At 42.5% G+C, this 18,341-nt stretch overlaps 1 protein-coding gene across 2 annotated transcripts in view; it reads right to left on the bottom strand.

Annotated features, from left to right (window-relative positions):
• tmtc3 (transmembrane O-mannosyltransferase targeting cadherins 3) overlaps positions 1 to 18,341 on the bottom strand; it is a 123,177-nt gene that overhangs the window by 53,418 nt on the left and 51,418 nt on the right. For both annotated transcript variants that reach the window (XM_072268149.1, XM_072268150.1), the window contains exons 7-8: positions 11,080 to 11,332; positions 9,777 to 9,925 (exon numbers count right to left, since the gene is read on the bottom strand). In XM_072268149.1, coding sequence (XP_072124250.1) covers positions 9,777 to 9,925; positions 11,080 to 11,332 — 402 coding nt within the window. The remainder of the gene's footprint in view (positions 1 to 9,776; positions 9,926 to 11,079; positions 11,333 to 18,341) is intronic.

The raw sequence follows: 18,341 nt of genomic DNA, 5'->3' as shown, positions 1-18,341 counted from the left end.
ACTGCAGCCCTTACGAATACAGTGCTCCCAACACTCTACTAATGTTGCCAATTTATGTCCTCTTGCATTAACCTAATACAGGAGATTGAACTTTATCTAGGGACCTTAAGACCCATAAGCAACACATACATATTCAAAGACAGATCTGATTAAAGCAATATACATTTGTTCAAATGACCTCATACTCGCACCCCAAAACTGAACTCTTGACTATGTCTGTATGTCTTTATGCATTGAGATGCTACCACATGATTGGTTGATTGGATATTTGCATTAATGAGTTATAGACATGAACCTCATAAAGTGACCACCGAGCGTATCAGTCCTGACATCAAAATACCGCAATGCACAATAAGCTTAAGAAGAATCGATTGAAGTATGTTTGGTAACTGCTAGCAAATGCCAGATTCCATCCATAAACACCTCTGGTTGAAATGTAGCCTTTCTTTCTCTCTCCACTGATGCTGCCTGACCGGTTGAATATTTTCAGCATTTTACAATCGCCAACACACAGCATTGAGGTAAATCACTTAAAATTTGCATTGATGGCATTGGTTGAGGCTTCAATAATGGAAGGGACAACCTTTGCTCCTAATAGGGGAGGTGCAGGTTTTATTCACTTGTCAGAATCGCCCCAGGAAGGTGAGTCCAGAGTTTGGAAGTCTATGAGGTTGAGGCCCAGAGTTCAAAGTCCTGTGATCAGTAAGTCCTAGGGTCGGTACTGGAGGTTGAGGCTCAAAGGTCAAAGCCCCTGGGTTCAGAAGTCAGAGGCCTGATATCTGTGAGTTTGAGAGTCCAGGGCCAAGGACTGGAGGTCGAAGCCTGGAGGCAGCCCGTCTGTGTGTGAGTGGTGGGTGGGGGTGGGAAAGGAGCCTGTTTGCTATTGTTTTGTTTTGATGTTTGTTGCTGCTGCTGCTGCTGTTGTCGCTTGCATTGTTTGGCTCAACGTTGTGGGCATGCTACATTGGCACCGGAATATGTGGTGAATGTCTGTCACCCAGAACATCCTTAGGTTGTATTGGTTGTCAATTCAAAGAACTAGTTTCACTGTATGTTTCGATGTACATATGTTAAATTAATATATCAACCTGAATCTGCGCAGGTTTTAAGATGCTCAGCAGGCAGGAGATGGAGGACCAGGAGACCAGTGCTGAGTGCATGTGGATAATCAGCAGGACCGAATGGGCAAGGCGTGCAGGAACAGGGGGTTCAAACGTGCCCACTCAGGGCTGACGGTAAAGGTACACTTGGAATTTCAACCAGCAAAGACATATGAATTAACAAGCAAGCCAGTCGGACACAGAACCATGGAGTTACAGCACATAGAACATTACAGGCTCTTCGCCCCACAATATTGTGCCGATCTATTAACCTAATCTAACCCTTCCCTCTTACATAGGCCTCTATTTTTCGATCATTCACGTGCCTATCTAAGACCTTCTTAAATGTCCCTAATTCACCACCCCCAGCAGAGTGTTCCACACATTCACCAGCACTGTATAAAAAAACATTTATGTTTATCACACATTAAGTTTTGGTTTAAACAGTTAATCACTACAGCACTGAAACAGACCCTTTGTCTCAATTCATCAACCAAGACACCTTTTGGAGCGCATCCCATTTGCCTTCATTTTAGAGATTAAAGATTACCTTTGTTTGTCACACGTGGCTGAGGAACTGGTGTAGGGGGCAGGGTTTCAGATTTCAGGATCATTGGGACCTCTTCTGGGGCAGGTGGGACCTGTACAAGAGAGACGGGTTACACTTGAACTACAGGGGGACCAATATCCTTTCAGGGAGGTTTGTTAGTGCTTTTGGGGAGGCTTTAAACTAGATTTGCAGGGGGATGGGAACCAGAGTGCCAGAGCTGACAGTGTGGCTGGGGTGAAAATAAATGATGTTAAAAGTTCAAGCAAATCCGCTAATAGAAAGGTTGTGAGTGGTGGTAAAAATCTTCTGAGGTGTATATATTTCAATGCTAGGAGTATTGCGGGGAAGGCGGATGAGTTGAGGGCGTGGATTGACACGTGGAATTATGACGTTATAGCAATTAGTGAAACTTGGCTACAGGAGGGGCAGGACTGGCAGCTTAATATTCCAGGGTTCCGATGTTTCAGATGTGATCGAGGCAGAGGAATGAAAGGTGGGGGAGGAACATTGCTTGTTAGGGAAAATATTACAGCAGTGCTCAGGCAGGACAGATTAGAGGGCTTGTCTACTGAGTCCTTATGGATGGAGCTGAGAAACAGGAAAGGTATGGCCACATTAGTGGGATTGTATTACAGACCACCCAATAGTCAACAAGAATTGGAAGAGTAAATCTGCAGAGAGATAGCAGGCAACTGCAGGAAACATCAAGTTGTGGTGGTAGGGGATTTTAATTTTCCATATATTGATTCGGACTCCCATACTGTTAGGGTTCTAGATGGTTTAGAGTTTGTAAACTGTGTTCAGGAAAGTTTTCTAACTCAATATATAGAGGGACCAACTAGAAGGGATGCAATATTGGATCTCCTGTTAGGAAACGAGTTAGGACAAGTGACGGAAGTCTGTGTAGGGGAGCACTTTGGTTCCAGTGATCATAACACCATTAGTTTCAACTTGATCATGGACAAGGATAGATCTGGTCCTAGGGTTGAGGTTCTGAACTGGAAGAAGGCCAAATTTGAAGAAATGAGAAAGGATCTAAAAAACGTGGATTGGGACAGGTTGTTCTCTGGCAAAGGTGTGATCGGTAGGTGGGAAGCCTTCAAAGGAGAAATTTTGAGAGTGCAGCGTTTGTATGTTCCTGTCAGGATTAAAGGCAAAGTGAATAGGAATAAGGAATCTTGGTTCTCAAGGGACATTGCAACTCTGATAAAGAAGAAGAGGGAGTTGTATGACATGTATAGGAAACAGGGAGTAAATAAGGTGCTTGAGGAGTATAAGAAGTGCAAGAAAATACTTAAGAAAGAAATCAGGAGGGCTAAAAGAAGACATGAGGTTGCCTTGGCAGTCAAAGTTAAGGATAATCCAAAGAGCTTTTACAGGTATATTAAGAACAAAAGGATTGTAAGGGATAAAATTGGTTCTCTTGAAGATCAGTGTGGTCGGCTATGTGCAGAACCAAAGGAAATGGGGGAGATCTTAAATAGGTTTTTTGCGTCTGTATTTACTAAGGAAACTGGCATGAAGTCTATGGAGTTAAGGGAAACAAGTAGTGAGATCATAGAAAATGTACAGATTGAAAAGGAGGAGGTGCTTGCTGTCTTGAGGAAAATTAAAGTGGATAAATCCTCGGGACCTGACAGGGTGTTCCCTCAGACCTTGAAGGAGACTAGTGTTGAAATTGCAGGGGCCCTGGCAGAAATATTTAAAATGTCGCTGTCTACAGGTGAGGTGCTGGAGGATTGGAGAGTGGCTCATGTTGTTCCGTTGTTTAAAAAAGGATCGAAAAGTAACCCAGGAAATTATAGGCGGGTAAGTTTAATGTCGGTAGTAGGTAAGTTACTGGAGGGAGTACTAAGAGACAGAATCTACAAGCATTTGGATAGACAGGGATTTATTAGGGGGAGTCAACATGGCTTTGTGCGTGGTAGGTCATGTTTGACCAATCTATTGGAGTATTTCGAGGAGGTTACCAGGAAAGTGGATGAAGGGAAGGCAGTGGATATTATCTACATGGACTTCAGTAAGGCCTTTGACAAGGTCCCGCATGGGAGGTTAGTTAGGAAAATTCAGTCGCTAGGTATACATGGAGAGGTGGTAAATTGGATTAGACATTGGCTCAATGGTAGAAGCCAAAGAGTGGTAGTAGAGAATTGCTTCTCCGAGTGGAGGCCTGTGACTAGTGGTGTGCCACAGGGATCAGTGCTGGGTCCATTGTTATTTGTCATCTATATCAATGATCTGGATGATAATGTGGTAAATTGGATCAGCAAATTTGCTGATGATACAAAGATTGGAGGTGTAGTAGACAGTGAGGAAGGTTTTCAGAGCCTGCAGAGGGACTTGGACCAGCTGGAAAAATGGGCTGAAAAGTGGCAGATGGAGTTTAATACAGATAAGTGTGAGGTATTGCACGTTGGAAGGACAAACCAAGGTAGAACATACAGGGTTAATGGTAAGGCACTGAGGAGTGCAGTAGAACAGAGGGATCTGGGAATACAGATACAAAATTCCCTAAAAGTGGCATCACAGGTAGATAGGGTCGTAAGGAGAGCTTTTGGTACATTGGCCTTTATTAATCAAAGTATTGAGTATAAGAGCTGGAATGTTATGATGAGGTTGTATAAGGCATTGATGAGGCCGAATCTGGAGTATTGAGCTCAGTTTTGGTCACCAAATTACAAGAAGGATATAAATAAGGTTGAAAGAGTGCAGAGAAGGTTTACAAGGATGTTGCCGGGACTTGAGAAACTCAGTTACAGAGAAAGGTTGAATAGGTGAGGACTTTATTCCCTGGAGCGTAGAAGAATGAGGGGAGATTTGATAGAGGTATATAAAATTATGATGGGTATAGATAGAGTGAATGCAAGCAGGCTTTTTCCACCGAGGCAAGAGGAGAAAAAAACCAGAGGACATGGGTTAAGGGTGAGGGGGGAAAAGTTTAAAGGGAACATTGGGGGGGGGGGGCTTCTTCACACAGAGAGTGGTGGGAGTATGGAATGAGCTGCCAGACGAGGTGGTAAATGCGGGTTCTTTTTTAACATTTAAGAATAAATTGGACAGGTACATGGATGGGAGGTGTATGGAGGGATATGGTCCATGTGCAGGTCAGTGGGACTAGGCAGAAAATGGTTTGGCACAGCCAAGAGGGGCCAAAAGGCCTGTTTCTGTGCTGTAGTTTTTCTGTGGTTTCTATGGTACATCGAAACATACAGGGTGCAGTAGAAAGCATCCTAACAAGCTACATTACTGCCTGCAGTGGACAGGACAGACTCTGCAACAGATAGTCAAAACTGACGAAGGCATCACCAGCACCAGCTACCTGCCATCAAGGACTTATTTAGAGAAAGGTGTTGGAAAAAGGCCAGTAATATCAAGATCACACCCATCCTGTTCATGTTTGTCCCACTCACATCAGGGAGGAGGGTACATGGCATCCACTCTAGGACCACCAGACCCTAAAACAGTTACTTTCCCAAAGCAGTAAGGCTGATCTACATCTCCACCCAGTAATTCCACCACTACTTTATTATTTCCTATCAGTTAACTTATGTACAGCCTCGCATCATTTTATGGACATACAATAAATCTATGTGTATAAGCTATTTATTGTGTATTTATTAATATTATTGTGTTATCTTTTGTGTTATTTTTGTGCTGCATCAGATTTGGAGTATCAATTATTTCATTCTCCTTACAACTATGCACAGGAAATGACATTAAACAATCTTGAATCTTAAGCATTAAACTATTTTGAAATACATCTTTTGGGTCAAAGAGAATGTATTAGTGTACATTACTAATGTCACATTACTAACCTGTACGTCAATCAGGGAGAAAATACAAATTCCTCACAGGCAGTAGTGGGAATTGAACCTCGGTCTTATACACCTGCCACTGTAAAGCGTTAAGCTAGTCACTATGGTACTGTGCCACACTATATATGGGTATTTGGGCTATATCCCTCAAAACTTTTACAATCCAAGAACCTGTCTGTTAAATATAGCAATTTCCCTGCCACTTTTTTAAACCTGAGATTAGGAGGACTTTGCACTATTTTTTGAAACTTATAGGAATTTTCTTATGTCTTGCACTATACTTCAGCATCAAAACAACAAATTTTATGACATATGTTGGTGATAATAAACCTGATTCAGATTCTTTAGCCAGAAGGTGCTGAATTTGTTGCCACATAGCACTGTGGAGGCCAACTGTTTAGACCATAAGACATAGGAGCAGAATCAGGCCAATCAGCCCATCGAGTCTGCTCCGCCATTCCATCATGACTGATTTACTATCCCTCTCAACCCCATTCTCCTGCCTTCACCCATAACCTTTGACGGTCTGATTAATTAAACTATCAACCTCCACTTTAAAAATACCCAGTGATTTGGCATCCACAGCTGTCTGTGGCAATGACTTACACAGACTCACCGCCCTTTGGCTGAAGAAATGCCTCCTCTTCTCTGTTATAATAGATGTCCCACTAGACTCCCCCAGTACAGGAAACATCTTCTCCATATCCACTCCATCTAGACCTTACAATATTCGATAGGGTTGAATGAGATCCTCCCCCCTGCCATTCTTCCAAACTCCAGTGAGTACAGGCCCAAAGCCATCAAACGCTCCTCATACATTAACCCTTTCATTCATGGTAATATTCTCATGAACCTCCACGAGAACCTCTCCAACGTTGGTGCATCTTTTCAGATAAGGCGCCCACAATACTCCCAATGCAGTCTGACCAATGCCTCATAAAGCCTCAGCATTACATCCTTGCTCTAATGTCTAGTCATCTTGAAACAAATTCTAACATTGTACAGGTGCACATTCCTTTATCCGAAATTCTGAAATTCAAAAAGCTCTGAAAACCGAAGTTTTTTCTGGTTACACGCACATTTGCTGTTCGCTGATATTTTGTGTTCACTGTTGACTTAGTGTTTAATTTCACAGTGGAAGTGTCAAAAAGAGCTGCAGATACCCCTATGGGTAACAATGAGAAAAAGAGAAGGAAGTATCTATCATTATCAATAATGCAGAAAGTAGAGTTATTGCAGAAGCTTGATCGTGGTGTGGCTGTGCGGTGTCTTACTGAAGAAAATAGTGTCGGAACTACCACTGTATATGACTTAAATAAACAGAAAGACAAGTTACTGAAGTTTTATAGTGACAGTGACGTTCTACATTTATTCCAATAAGTCATTTGCCATGTGTTTGATTTGGTTCGTTTGAAGCTGTATATTTTTATGTTTTATTGAATGTTTTTGTTGGAAATAAATTTTTTTCTTGTCATTATTCCCTAAACAATGCAGTATAACAACTATTTACATAGCATTTACATTGTATTAGGTATTATAAGCAACCTAGAGATGATTTAAAGCATACGGGAGGATGTGCGTAGGTTTGGTGCACTGTCAAGTCCTAAAGTCCACCGCACTGAGACAGATAAAATAAGGGACTTGAGCATACATATTTTTTGGTATCGGGGTGGGGGTGGGGGGTCCTGAAATCCGAAAAATTCTGAATTCCGAAATGCAACTGGCCCCAAGGATTTCGGATAAGGGATTGTGGACCTGTATTTGCCTTCCTTACCACCAACTCAACCTGTGAGTTAACCTCCAAGGAATCCAGCACAAGCACTCCCAGGTACCTATACCTCTGATTATTGAATTTTCTTCCCATTTAGAAAATACTCTATGCTTTTCTTTGTTCGATCAAAGTGCATGACCATACATCTCCCTACACTGTATTACATCTACCACTTCTTTGCTCATTCTCCTCATCTGTCTAAATTCTTCTGCAGACTCGCAGCTTCCTCAACACTACCTGCCTCTCCACCTATCTTTGTATCATCCACAGACTATCCACAAAGCCATGAATTCCATCATTCAAATCACTGACATATAACGTGAAAAGAAGCGGTCCCAAAATCAGCCCCTGCAGAACACTAGTCGCTGACAGCCAAGCAGAATAGGCCCCCTTTATTTCCACTCTTTGCCTATTGCCAGTCAGCCAATCTTCTATCCATTTCTGTAATACCATGAGCTCTTATTTTGTTTAGCAGCATCATGTAAGGCACCTTGTCAAAGGCCTTTTGAAAATGTAAGTAAACAACATCCACTGACTCTCCTTTGTCCATCCTGTTTGTTATTTCCTCAAATAATTCCAACTAATTTGTCAGGCAAGATTTCCCCTTAAGGAAATCATACTGCCTTTAGCCTACTTTATCATGTTCCTCCAAGTACCCTGACACCTCATTCTCAATAATGGAGCCCAACTACTGAAGTCAAGCTAACCACTGTATAATTTCCTTTCTTCTGCCTCCCTCTATTCTTAAAGACTGGAGTGACATTTGCAGTTTTCCAGTCCTCTGAAACCATTCCAAAATCTAGTGATACTACTGCTTCCACAATTTCTTCAGCTACCTCATTCAGAACATTGGGGCGGTATCCACCTGGTCCGGGTGACTTTATCCTCGAGTGATCCTACCTCTCCCTTAGTTATCCTCTCGCTCTTGAATCTAGGCCACTGTTGATTTTATCAGGCACGCACACACACACACTCGTGCGTGAGCATGGAGATGAAGAGGGAAGAGATCACACAGGTCAGCGGTACACACATGGATAGACACATGCACGTGAACTCGCTTATGAATTACCAGAATTATGACAATGAGTTTTGCAGCACTTATAGCACTGCTGCTGTGCTGGAAACTAATAATCAATACAGAACAATCTGTGGAATCAAGTTTAACTTCCTGGCAGTACAGATTCATAATTAATGAAAGAGGCTTCACAGGTAGATACAGTTGTAATGAGAGCCTTTGGCACATTAGCCTTCAGAAATCAAATTATTAATTCCAGGAGTTGGGATGTTATGTTGAAATTGTATATGATATTGGTGAGGCCATATTTGGAGTATTGTGTGCAGTTCTGGTTATAATCCTACAGGAAAGATATCAATAAGCTTGAAAGAATACAGAGAAAATTTACAAAGATGTCCCAGAACTTGAAGCCCTGAGTTACAGAGAAAAGTTCAGACTATTTCCCCTGGAGTATAGAAGAATGAGTGGAAACTTTAAAGAGGTATAAAAAAAAATTACAAGAGATATAGATAGGGTAAATGCAAGCACGCTTTTTCCACTGACGTTGGGTGAGACTAGAACTAGAGGTCATAGGTTAAGGGTGAAAGGTGAAATATTTACGAGAAACCCGAGGGGAACCTCTTCACTCAGAAGGTAGTGAGAAGGTGGAACAAGCTGCCAGCGAAGTGGTGGATATATGCTTGCAAAATTTAAGAGAAGTTTGGATAAGTACATGGATGGGAGGGATATGGAGGGCCAATGGTTCAAAGCAGAATAATATTTTGGCACACACTAAATCAGACATCCCACTTCTCCTGGAACTTCCGGGAGTCTCCCGCATATTAATAGTGGCTCCCTGATGCCTGCAAATTATATACAATATCACGGAAATCAATTTTTTTTGAGAGCGAGTGAGAGAAAAGCAAGAGAGAGCGCAAGAGCGATCACGAGAGAGAGCGCGCGCCAGAGACAGCGAGAGAGAAAGCAAGCGACAGCAAAGGCAAGCGAGTGCGCGAGAAAGCAAGCGAGAGAGGGAGAGAGCGAGCGAGAAAGCAAGAGCGCTTCAAAGTGTGCGAGCGACCACTAGAGGGAGAGAAAGAGAGAGCGCGAGTGAGAGAGCGCCATTGCAGAGTGTTCCAAAAAATATATAAAACGTACGTCACCCCAGACTACACTAAAGTGTACCCCTGCCTAATAGGGGTCAAAATAATGACAGTGTTGCTCACTGCACTGTTTGCAACAATGACTTTTCTATTGCCCATGGTGGGTTAAGACTGTAAAAGACATGTTGAGGTGAGTTTAACAGGTGTCATTCGTTCATTAGCATAGCTATCATTATTTAAACTAGCTGGCCAGCTGCTAAGGAGCTACTCTATTGCAGACATCCTACCTCTCCCAGAAGTCTCACGCAAATTGATGGTGCTACCTCCCTGAAATGAGTTTTTGTAGGGTGGGATGTCTGCTAAATGGGCCAAAAGGCCTGCTTCTGTGCTGTAGTGCTCTATGACTCCATGAATTTAAGGATGAAACATGACTTCAACAATACCGTGTTCCTGCTATCTTCTTCCATCCGTGGGCAACCAACAGACAGAACCCCATGCTTGGTACGTACAGCACACGCTCTGCCACCACAAAGCCAACAGGGAAGAACAGGTTCGATGCCGGAATAAATGGCAAGGCTATGAATGAAAGTGCCTGGAAGAAAAGAGCACCATTGGAGCCATGTGAAACATTCCCAAAAATGGAGATTTTACTGAATCTAACACAAAAACAATTAAACAGACCACAGTAAATAACATTGCTCTATGTACTTTACAGAGAACAAGAAGCTGAGGGAATGGATATTGTGTCAAAGAGGAAAGAGATTTGAAGAAAATGGGAAGAAGATGCATCTTTTCCTGAGCATTGTTTAGAAGGCAGAAATGGAATGGGAATAGCTAGAGAAATGTGGAACAGATTTCAAGCTACTAAGTCTTGGTCCTGCATTTCACTAATGTAACCTTCAACTCCAGGGAATCACGACACAGTTAGAGGCAGTCTGATTTTAGACTGGTGTGTATTTCAACAGCTATTGCACAGACTCACTTCAAGATGATAATTTAGGAAAACGCTTGATTTCAGCGGCTTAATGCTTAATTAAATCAGTTATTTCCTATTTAAGTTGAAGTTTCCAAGAGTCAATTTGGACGCTTCAATGGTAGTGTGAATTTGTAACACTCTGGTTTTAGACTTGAGCTCAAAAATCTCTGCCAACGCCTTAATGCATTACTAACTCAGCAAAGCCTTTGGTGCAGTCTCGGTAGCAGTGGGGCAGTACTGTAGCACACCACTTAGTGCAACACCTTACAGTGCCAGCTGTAAGATCGAGGTTCAATTCCCTCCGCTGTCCCTGAGGCGTTCATATGATCTCTCCGTGACCACACTGGTTTCCTTCGGGTTTCCTCCCACATTCCAAAGACACACGAATTAAGGTTAGTGAGTTGTGGCCAGGCTACATTGGCGCTGGAAGCATGGTGCATTTGTGAGCTGCCCCCAACAGAATACTCACTGATTTGATTTGTTGCAAATGACACACTTCGTTGTATGCTTTGATGTACTGTGCATGTGACAAATAAAGGTGATTTTTAAATCTTAAACACAAGAGATTCTGCAGATGCTGGAAATCCACAGTAACACACACAAAATACTGGAGGCACTCAACAAACCAGGCAGTACTTATGGAGAGGAATAAAGGGTCAATGTTTCAGACCAAGACCCTTCATCAGGACCTGCTCTCTGACCTATTGAGTTCCTCCACCATTTTGTGTGTGATAACCTTTAAATATTTTTTCTTTAATTGGAAATCTTACCATTAATACAACTTGAGATGATTCACCAGGATAGAGAAGACTATAATAGATGAACAAGGCCACTAAAACGTAGAAGACAACAGTGGCAAGGTTTCGAATGTCCAAGATTGACTCCACAAGTGGGACGGTGCCCATCGTCCAGTCACAGCACAGTTCGGATGGATTCAGAAGCAGCCAGCCATTCAAGGGCAAGAGGTAGTTGAAAGTGAGCTGCCTAGTGGGACTCGGACTAACGGCAGCTGGATTGTCAAACCTGCAAAAGAAAATGCAAACAGACTGTAAAAACAAATCATTTTTCATAAAGTAAAATCTGCATTTATATAGTGCCTTACCTGGAGCAAAATATCATATGGTATTTCACAGGCATATTTTCTGACAATATTTTACACATTTTTTCCAATGAAGGTGACAATGAACAAGATCTCAATTGATTCCACAACATATGGACCCACTTTTACGGAATTGTACAACTCATGTTCTTAATATTATTTACTAGACAACGGGGTGACCCATTGGGGCACCCTTTGAGAGAAGGGTAGTGCAGTCTGATGTGACCAGAATGAACATTAAATTTTTCTAAGTGGTATTGGTATCGCTTTGCTTTGGAAACTGAAGTAAAAAACCTCAGTTTATTAAAGAAGAACGGCGCATAGCAAAGCAAATATAGCTCCTCCTCATTTAACGAAGGACACTTTTGATGGCATCATTTCTGGTTTATCTGCCACCCTTGTGCCTCTCATAGTCATTCTGGAGACGTGCAGCCCTTTCATCTCCTGTTTCTTCAGCTCTTCTGCTGTGTGTTGTTTGTCTCTGATCCTGAAGACGTGCATGCCTCTCTTCCTCTGTCTCTTCTTCTCTCATCTTTTTTTGTCCTGACTCTTTGACCCTGGAGTCATGCAGCCCTGGCCTCACCCAATTCTTGTTCTCTTTCTCTCCTTGCCGCTTCCCGACAACATTTGGCGTCATCCCTCAACCATAATGTCCCCCTTCCCTTTCCAAGCAGCATAATTAGGCTGACCATATTTTTTTACCCTAATGCTGGATAGAAGATATGAAGCACTAACACCAAAGGATGCTGATTATTCTTGATGATGTGGTTGCCGCTCTCCCAAATGGATGTGATATATAGTCACCGCTGTCCTTTGACTGCAGCAAAGGGTTTTATGGGTGTCTCGAAGTACGTCATTACAATAAGATTTAATTATCTCTTATCGATGGGTGGCAGTTAGATCTGTCCCAATCCTGCATATGCAGATGGTGATTAGCAGGATGTGACCCCTCGAAACCCCTCCCCCCTCCTTTCCACCATCCCAGTTTCACTCTGCCCCCCTCTCCCAGCTGCCTATCACATCCCTCATGGTTTCTACCTCCTTCTACTAACCATTGTGCTTTTCCCTATTCCTTCTTCACCTTTCCTGCTTATCCCCTCCCCCACCCCTTTATCTTTCCCCTTACTGGTTTTTCACCTGGAACCTACCAGCCTTCTCCTTCCTACCCAACCCCCACCTTCCTTATAGGACCCCTGCCCCCTCCCTCTTCAGTCGTGACGAAGGGTTCCGGTCCGAAACACTGACTGATCGTTTCCACGGATGCTGCCTGACCTGCTGAGTTCCTCCAGCATGTTATGAGTGTTGCTTTGACCCCAGAATCTGCAGATTATTTTGTGCCCTCAAAATAGAGCTGCCCTGCCCTTTTGCTCCGGTAGGTGTCGCTGCTGAGGCTGGCCGTGTGCATGCGTTGGGCTGTTGTGTCCCGATTTCCATGATGGCCGATCGGGTCTCGGGTTACAGGTTAAAAGGGAGCTTATTGATTTTGGCGAATGAGCAATTTTATACAAATATATAACCCTGAACTTTGCCTGCATTCTGTAAGTTAGCTGTTGGGGCACCCTTTGAGAGAAGGGTAGTGCAGTCTGATGTGACCAGAATAAACATTAAATTTTCCTGAATGCTATTGGTATCGCTTTGCTTTGGAAACTGAAGTAGAAAACCTGAGTTTATTAAAGAAGAACAATGCGTAGCAAACCAAATATAGCTGCTCCTCATTTAACGAAGGACACTTGTGATGGTATCATTTCTGGTTTATCTGTCACCTTTGTGCCTCTCGTTGTCATTGTGGAGATGTGCAGACCTTTCATCCCCCGTCTCTTCATCTCTTCTGCTGTTTGCTGTTTGTCTCTGATCCTGGAGACGTGCATGCATCTCCTCCTCTGTCTCTTCTTCTCTCATTTTTTTTGTCCTGACTCTTTGATCCTGGAGTCATGCAGCCCTGGCCTCATCCGATTCTTATCCTCTCCCTCTCCTTGCCACTTCCCGACGACGTTTGGTGTCATCTCTTGACCATAATGTCCCCCTTCTCTTTCCACGTGGCATAATCAGGCTGACCATTTTTTTTTTTACCCTAATGCTGAATAGAAGATACCAAGCAGTAACACCAAAGGATGCTGATTATTCTTGATGATGTGGTTGGCGCTCTCCTAAATGGATGTGATATAGTCACCGCTGTCTTTTGACTGCAGCAAAGGGTTTTATGGGTGTCTCGAAGTATGTCAATAAGATTTAATTATCTCTTATTGATGGCTGGCAGTTAGATCTGTCCCAATCCTGCACATGCTGATGGTGGGGATTAGCAGAATGTGACCCCGCGAAACAGAGCTGCCCTGCCCTTTTGCTCCAGTAGGCGTCGCTGCTGAGACTGGCCGTACGCATGTGTCAGGTTGTGGCATCCCGATTTCCATGATGGCCGATCGGGTCTCGGGTTAAAAGGGAGCCTGCTTATTTTGGCGAATGAGCAATTTTATACAAATATATAACCCTGAACTTTGCCTGAATTCTGTAAGTTAGCGCATCTTAATTTGATTTAGCCAAAAAAAAGTGCCGCTGCAATGCACCGTTTGCGCTAATTGAAGGTCACAAACAGACAAACACAGCATGAGAGTTTTAGTAGTATATAGACAGATTCATTGCACATTTGTTGTTTGTAACATAGAACAGTACAGCACAGAAACAAGCCCTTCAGCCATAATGTTGTGCTTATCCAATTAAATTAGTAATCAAATGACTAACTGCTTATACAATGTCTATATCCCTCTAATTTCCTCACATTCATGTGTCTATCCTAACATCTCTTAGAACATCCCTAATGTTGTAAATCTGCCTCTACCACCACCCCAGGCAGCACATTTCAGGCACCCAGCACTCTGTGTAAAAATCTTGCGCCTTACATGTCCTTTGAAATTACCCCATCTAACCTTAAAAGCATGCCCTCTGGTATTAAACATTTTAACCTGGGAGAAAAAGACATTTTGCATGTATTTTTTCATTAATTCTATACTTTTTGTGGTCCTCCTGTGATGCTGCAAGTAAATGAAGGTAGTATATAGTGACATATATGTAGAGTCATAGAACGCCTCAGAACAGAAACAGGTCATTAATCTGCCTAGTCCCATCGACCTGCACCTAGACAATAGCCCTCCATACTCCTCCCCTCCATGTACCTATCAAAACTCCTCTTAAACGTTGAAATTAACCTCATATACACCACTTCCGCTGGCAGCTTGTTCCACACTCTCACCACCCTCTGAATGAAGAAGTTCCTCTCATATTCCCCTTAAATATTTCATCTTTCATCCTTAATCCATGAGCTCTAGTTCTGGTCTCACCTAACCTCAGTGGAAAAAGCCTGCTTGCACTTACCCTATCTATACCTCTCATGGCTTTGTATACGTCTATGAAACATCCCCTCAATCTTCTATGTTCTAAGGAATAAAGTCCTAACCTATTCAAACTTTCCCCCTAACTCAGGTCTTTAAGTCCTGGCAACATTCTGGTAAATTTTCTCAGTATTCTTTCAATCTTATTTGATAATAAATAACATTTTGATAAAAAATTTACTTTGTACTTTGAAGAAAAATTAAGAGGCTCAGAAACTTTCAAGCCTTCAAACCTATTCAGCCCTTCAAACCTATTCCATTCTTTAGTAAGTTTATTGCTTCTCTGTAAATATTTACTCCATCTGTCCTGCAGAGCTCTAAAACTTTCATACCCTTAAGTAGAAAATCTATCAACTTTAGACTTACAAGTGGTTGAGTTTACCTATGCAGTATTCTGCTGGAGAGTAAGAAGTAGTTTCATGAAAAATGCTTGGAAAATCTCTCTTGAATGATCGGACTCTAATTTTGAAGTTATACCGTCCTGCCTTAACCCCATCTATCCCGTTCACAGAACCTCCTAAATTACTGCTGAACCTTCTACATATCAGAAAAAGCAATGATAAAAAAATGCAGTCTCCGCCTTGGAGTCCTGTTAACATAGCCTAAGGAAGCAATTAATATTGAGCTTAGGATCCATCAGACTTCGTAAGTACAATCCAGGTCGGAATCCACTGACATATTTAGGAAATTGAATGTTTTGTAGCAACAAGTACCAGGAGCAGTGAGATGAATAGCTGTAAATCTATTATTATTTGACTGTGCTGGTTCAGATTCAAATTTATATGTTTATCACATGTACATCGAAACATACAGTGAAATGTGTGGTTTCTGATAACAATAGACATAACCTAAGGATGAGCTGGGGGCAGCCCGCAAGCGTTGCCACACATTCCTGTGCTAACATAACATGCCCACCATGTTCAGTAGAACAACACAAGCAACAGCAATGAAACAATAACAGCAAATCAAGCCTCTTTCCTCCCTCTCTCTCAGCCACTCAAGTACACAGACTGGCCTCAACCCCAGGACTGGCCTCCAGCAGTCTTGCAGACATTGGGCCTCCGACTTCCCCCGTGGACTCACAGACTCGGAGTCAGGTTCACTGAGGAACATTGCCCAGTCACGAAAGGAACCCTTCAAACAGTGTCAACTGACATCCACAAGTCTGGGTTTAGCATCCCATGCAAAAGAATGGCTCTTCTTAACTCCACAGTCAATAGCATTGAGATAAGAGTCAGAAGAGAGTCACAGTGCAGATGTCTTTTCAACCAGGCAATGCCGACATGAGATCCAGAACAATTTCGAAAAGAATTAAAATTGAGTACAGGGCACAGATGTAAAGGACTAAATGGCATTTTTAATAAATACTGATCCAATTACATTCATACCCTGTCCAACCTCTACTCCAAGCAGAGTTATTTGCCTGTAAAAATGTATTGTTTCCATTGAGTTTTAATCACCCCATTTTTAAGAAATTTAAATGCTGTTAGCTCTGCAGCCCCGCCTACTGGCCAAGCAAGGTTAACCAACAAATATTAAATCCAAAATACAAGAGATTCTGCAGTCCCCTTCATAGATGCTGCCAGACTTGCTAAGCTCATGCAGTATCTTGTAAATATTAAATCCAAATGCTTTGCTAACCTCTAATTTGAGACTTTGCACTATAAAAATGGGGTATACCTTTCATATGTACAGTCTAGGAGTGGGAGTTCACACTGTAGCTCAAATAACCCCTCAGTCCTATTCTGCCATTTAGTAAGATCATGGCCGAGCCGATTGTAACCATATTCCCCTTTCACCCCATTTGCTCATCAGGAAGTGACATGTGTATTGCTTCCTCCAGTTGCTCATTCCACATGCCCATCTTGTGTGAAAACAGTTGCCCCTGGAGCCCCCTTTAAACCTTTCTCCTCTCACCTTAAATCAATGACTGACACTCCCCTACCCTGGAAAAGACCATGAACTTTCACCTCATCAGCTCTCATGATTTTATATACCTCTATAAAGGTCAACTCATCTTCCTGTGCTCCAGATATTGGTATTGGGGTCACATTGTCATGTTATTTGTGTCACTTGTACCAAGATATAATGAAAACTCATTTGGCATACTGTTGATACAGATCAAATCTTTACACAGTGCACTGAGGTGAAACAATAACAGAATGAAGAATGAAGTATAACAGTTGCAGAGAAACTGTAGTATCATAGTGGTTAGCACAATGCTTTACAGTGCCAGTGACCTGGGTTCATTTCCCACCACTGTTTGTGGGAGTTTGTAAGTTCTCCCTGTGGGTTTCTGCCCACAATCCAAGACAAGCCAGCTGGTAAGTAAATTGTCCCGTGATCCGTCTAGGGTCAAATCGGGGGTTGCTAGGTGGCATGGCTCAAAGGGCTGGAAGGACCTATTCTATGCTATATCTCAATAAATAAATCAATCAACGAAGAGCAGCAGAAGGTAAATGATATAACAAGGTAGATTGCGAAGTTAAGATCCATCATGTCGTTAAAGAGGTCTGTTCAAGAATCTGATTACAGCAGGACAGAAGCTGTCCTTGAGCCTGGTGGTATGTGCTTTCAGGCTTTTGAATCTTCTGCCCAACAGGAGAGGGAAGAAGAGGGAATGTCTGGTGTAGGTCCCCGGCCTATCCAACCCTTACTGCAGGTTGTCCAAACTTCTGGTGCCAACGTAACCTGCCCACAACTTACTAACCATAACTCATACGTCTTATTTGGAATGTGCAAGGAAAGCAGAGCACCTGGAGGAATTCCACACGGTCATGTCCAAACTCCTTGTAGACAGTGGTGGGAATCAAAACCCGATATTACAGCAGGTGCTGTAAAACATTGCACTAACCACTATGCTATCATCACTGGTTTTAAATTCTAGATTTTGATAAACAATTTTAGAATCCAAGACGCAAACACGAGGAAATCTGCAGATGCTGGAATTTCAAGCAACACACATAAAAGTTGCTGGTGAACGCAGCAGGCCAGGCAGCATCTATAGGAAGAGGTACAGTCGACGTTTTGGGCCGAGACCCTTCGTCAGGACTTCGACTGTACCGCTTCCTGTAGATGCTGCCTGGCCTGCTGTGTTCACCGGCAACTTTTATGCGTGTTGCTTAGAATCCAAGATAATATTTATAAAATTACCTTGACGGTTTTCAGGAAGTTTTATTCCCCTGTCATCAGGTTTCGGAACAGTCAATAAAACCATGAACATTACCTCGTTATTCCTTTTACTGGCACTGTTTGTTTATTTTGTAATTTATACTACTTTTAGATCTTTGCAGAGTACTGCTGCCAGAATATACATCATATAAGACAGTGATAATAAACCTGATACTGAGGAATTGGACCTGAGCCTCTGGATTACAGTACGAGCCTTTGAATTGCTCGCCCAGTGACTTTGATGATAATCTTTGCAAGTATACTTATGTTCTCTTCAGACAAGGAAGTATCCCAGTAATTATTTAGGTTAGATTTCTTACCAACTACCTTATTAGTGGGCCCATGTTTTAAACTGCTTTCTCACCATCTTTCTCCATCA

This window comes from Mobula birostris, chromosome 9 (genome assembly GCF_030028105.1).
Source record: "Mobula birostris isolate sMobBir1 chromosome 9, sMobBir1.hap1, whole genome shotgun sequence".
In the NCBI taxonomy this organism is placed as follows: Eukaryota; Metazoa; Chordata; class Chondrichthyes; order Myliobatiformes; family Myliobatidae; genus Mobula; species Mobula birostris.
The sequence above is the reverse complement of the archived record's forward strand: the minus strand, read 5'-3'. Positions and strand labels throughout refer to the sequence as shown.